Raw genomic sequence first — 4,231 nt, forward strand, 5'->3', positions numbered from 1 at the left:
AAATACAGCTACATCAGCGAGAGAGCAAAAGTTTAATTCACGAAATAATAGTTATTTGACCATTGCCCCGAAAAAATATTTGAGTGTACTTTAATAAAGTTTTTAGCTTATGTATAAAGAAAACACCTCATTATAAACGTCAGAAGATAATCCCAAACTAAAATTTTGACAGCTTTTTAGAAAGACGTCATTAACCAGAACCTAAATTATGTTAATTGAGCTATGCATTGTCTTTCGAAAACAAGTTATAATTCATATATGGTAAGGCAACTTCCTCTCCGCCACGAACACAGCATTAATGAGAGAGATCAAAAACTGATCAGCTCGAAGTTATTACATGTATTATGAATCCAGGTTGGATGAATGTTTTTTTTAATTTTTTATCTCCTACGAATTGATTCCGTGTGAACTATAATGTTAAAAATCCTTCTCATCGCATCGTTCGAAAGGAAAAACAGGTTTATACCTCTTTATCCTGCAATTGGGTGTTCTACTATACAGATACAGCCCTACAGATATCGCTATGCTGTATCTGTATACTATACAGATATCGCTATGCTGTATCTGTATACTATACAGATATCGCTTTAAAGCTCTGCCCACTGTCGGACTGAGTATTGTATGAACCCGCGTGACCTCAGAATGTGTATTGCAATCGCATTCCAACGACGTATCAATTGCAAATTAACGATTTCTTTTATACGTTCTGTTTCTTTTCCAACATTTCTTTAGAGCAATAAGAATCACACCAATTTTCTGATAACATACACAAATAAACAGCAGTCTTTTCTACGATGACAACTATCGATATCAAAACGATTGTGTAACAAAACCAATCATGTCAATTTCAGCATGCATGTTTAGTGAATGTCGAGTCTGAAGCGTAGGACAACTCGTACACACCTGTTTCAAATTGAACAATGTTTTGTTATTTGTTTTTACTGTTGAAATTAGTTGTTATGTTAAAATAGATAACTTTTCACTTTGAGCGATGTATAACTTTGACTATTCGAGATTCGTTTTTTTGCGAACCCGTCTTCAGCTGAATGTGTGATTACTGTACATCGTATTACTACACGGGCCTCAAGGGATTTGAAATCAAAAATAAATGCGAAACATGTGTAATTGTGTCTTTCAAAACACAAATAATATACATTAATTGCAGGATAAAGACAATAACAGTTTAGTGTCTTTAAAAATCAGCTGTATTTGTACTCGGCTCGAAACAGGTGTAATAGCTCGCTAAAAGCTCGCATACACCTTGTTTCCTAGCCTCGTACAAATACAGCTGATATTTAAAGACACTAAACAGTTATTGTCTATTTATCATGTACACATATTTATATTCAAGTAATGTTTACCTCTGGATGTCTAACACGATTGTATTTATTCATCCATTGACATAACTTACAAATAGTTTACTGTAATATCGGCCGTTTTTGTAATAGGCAATGGAAAATGTTTCAAATTGGGTTGTCTTCCATTATGCATTAAATACGTTTCAAAAGTCACTTGACTTGCATCTGACAAAAGGAAGACTCGTTCTTTTGGACACCAAATACTAAATATGATTGTATAAAAAATCAGTCATTAAGAGTAAAACATAAGTGCTCATGTGAAAAAATAAATAAGAGAGGCCCAAACGATTGGTAATGTTTAGTCGTATCGTACTACGTGCTGTTTCTGTCCTTTCTTTTTTAGTAGTTACTACTCTCGTTATTGCAGGGTTTCTTTAATTTTTCCAATAATTACCAATATTTTATATGATAAAAAGTAGCAATATCAATGTACACAGGGACCTTTAAATGTATATCTGATATCAAATGAACAAATATAAATCTTTTTCATTAATAATTTGAAGACGTAAGTCAGGACTTTGTGTATTGTATCTCGATAAACATTGTCTGAAAAATGTAAAACTTGTACCATAAAGCTTATCCCATCCTTTCACTATATGATGAACAGTATCTCCGTTACTGCTCACGTGGTCTACGTCAGAATTGCCGTCATAATTCCACGTGGTCATTATTGTTGCAAACGGATATTTAAGAGGGTTCCTTGTATTAACAATATCTTTAAAAATGGCTTTGGTGTCTTTCCAGGTAGATTTGATCAAAATATTAGTTGTTCCATGGTCCTTAAATGTAACGAATAATTGTAAAGCTGCTGGTGTTATATCTATTCTTGATATCGGAGCGGAGGGTAGATTGTTTTTAGATGGATCATTTTGACCAAAAACAATTGATGTACCAAATGGAATTTCAGTAAGTCCATGTGGTGCAATTGGTAATATGTTCATTTCACCTGTTCTCGACAACTTCACAATAGGACTATAAACGTCAGCCCATGGAAGTCGATGCGAAATTACTATCTCAGACACATGATTGAATATGGTATCCATATCTACATTTCTAACAGACATTGCATCTTGCACAGAGTGTTCCTTGTTAAACTGATCATAGAAAACTTCAATTTTTGTATCATAGCTGGAAAACAAATTTTCACTATTAATTGACTGTGATGCATGGTGCTCTAACTTTATAAAATCTACTGTGATTGATCTCATTTGGGCCGGATCAGCTAGAATATGTAACAAAATCTCCCTTTCCTTTAAAAGACTGTTCTTTGGTATTAGCCAAACATGTTTTGTTTTTATTGAGCTAAAGTATGCGTTTTTAAGTGTAATCAATGATCCCTCATCTTTATACGTGCAAGTTACAAGAAATATGTCTACAACGTGTAGAAATTGCAGCACAAGTCTTGTATCTGTGTCATCGACATGCAAGTTTTTAAAATTTATTTTCATATATAAAGATTTTGACGTATTAGACCTACCATGTTCCATAGTAACACTTGGATATAATTCAGAGTGAACGGTATCATAATGTGACTCGAGCTGTACTTTTGAAAATTCCCATAATGTTTTATTGTTTCTTTCACAAAGTCCATGTTCATCATGAAAATTATTTTCAAAGGACCTGTATTTTGGATGCATCACAGTAACAAGGAACATTTTTACATTTTCATGGTAGATCGGCAAGAGTAAATTGTTATTGCTTGGACATACTGGCTGTGATGTTTTCCTCGTTAAAACAGCAGAAGACATGTCATCTCGTGCCCGGCCATTCGAATAAGTTATGTCTTTGTCACAGAAAAGAGAACACTTGAATATTTCATCGCTAATGTGTGAATCTAATGTTTTGATTTCAAGTTGATCAAGTTCGACTCCATAAAAATCAGTCTTATTTACACTTATTGAAATAAAATGTCTTCCAGACGAGAGATTTAAATATGGACCAATCGGTCCACTTTGAAGAAAATTATTCCATCCTTTACCGTAATTGCTGTCGTCTGGTGACGTTAAAATACCCAATCGTATTCCATCTATCCCAAATTCAATAGTATCGCTTCCTCCATCGTTAGAAAATCTAACGTTATTCAAATTTACACTCGTTTCAGCACGGAGACAAAAATATATTTTAAAAGAATCGCCTGTTTTGAAATTTATCGATCCATATCCAGTTGAAGAATCTCTGTTGATTGTGAATTTATCCATGACGTAATTTTCAACTTCGAGGGGGAATAAAGATTTCCCATACAGCAGTAAAGAATGTTGAAGAAACACCAGAGCACGCACTGCGGTAATATACATATCCAACAAAATATTAAAGAATTAGAAATAACTGCAATTTTGCATCCTGTGTTATCAGACCATACGTTGATTATATTATAAGTTTCTCAAAGATGATTCATAGTTTGAAAAAAAATTTCACATCGATTACTTTCTTATAAAATGTCAAAAAGCCAAACAGATACCATCAGACAGTAAAATATCTTACCACATTTAACATTCAAAGGTGCACAAAATACAAGCGTACCTCTCAAATAGGTGTAGTAATGATTGATATTAGAACAAAAATGTCAAACACATTCGTTTTTTAAATACAAATACAATTACTTGTACATAATTAACTATTTTGTGCATGATATGGGTTGTAAAGAGGACAGATTGACAAATTATCGTTAGTACATTACACCTGAACAAAAAGTAGTACAAGAACAAATACTTACTAATCACTTATACGATCATTAATTACCCTGAAAGGTAGATACATCTGTTTTTTAGTGTTATAATATTGTAGTAATAGAAAACAACACGTTTCATGTTGATAATGTATGAAAATAATAATAATAATAATAATAAAAAATAATAACAATATCATTGACGGTC

The 4,231-nt window shown here is 32.8% G+C and overlaps 1 protein-coding gene across 1 annotated transcript; it reads right to left on the reverse strand.

Annotated features, from left to right (window-relative positions):
• Nucleotides 1-1,325: 1,325 nt before the first annotated feature.
• LOC139487965 (uncharacterized) lies at nucleotides 1,326-3,836 on the reverse strand. Its single transcript, XM_071273246.1, has one exon. It carries the CDS (start codon nucleotides 3,650-3,652, stop codon nucleotides 1,820-1,822), a length of 1,833 nt encoding a protein of 610 aa, XP_071129347.1. The 5' UTR covers nucleotides 3,653-3,836; the 3' UTR covers nucleotides 1,326-1,819.
• Nucleotides 3,837-4,231: the final 395 nt, after the last annotated feature.

This window comes from Mytilus edulis, chromosome 9, assembly GCF_963676685.1.
Source record: "Mytilus edulis chromosome 9, xbMytEdul2.2, whole genome shotgun sequence".
Classification (NCBI taxonomy): domain Eukaryota; kingdom Metazoa; phylum Mollusca; class Bivalvia; order Mytilida; family Mytilidae; genus Mytilus; species Mytilus edulis.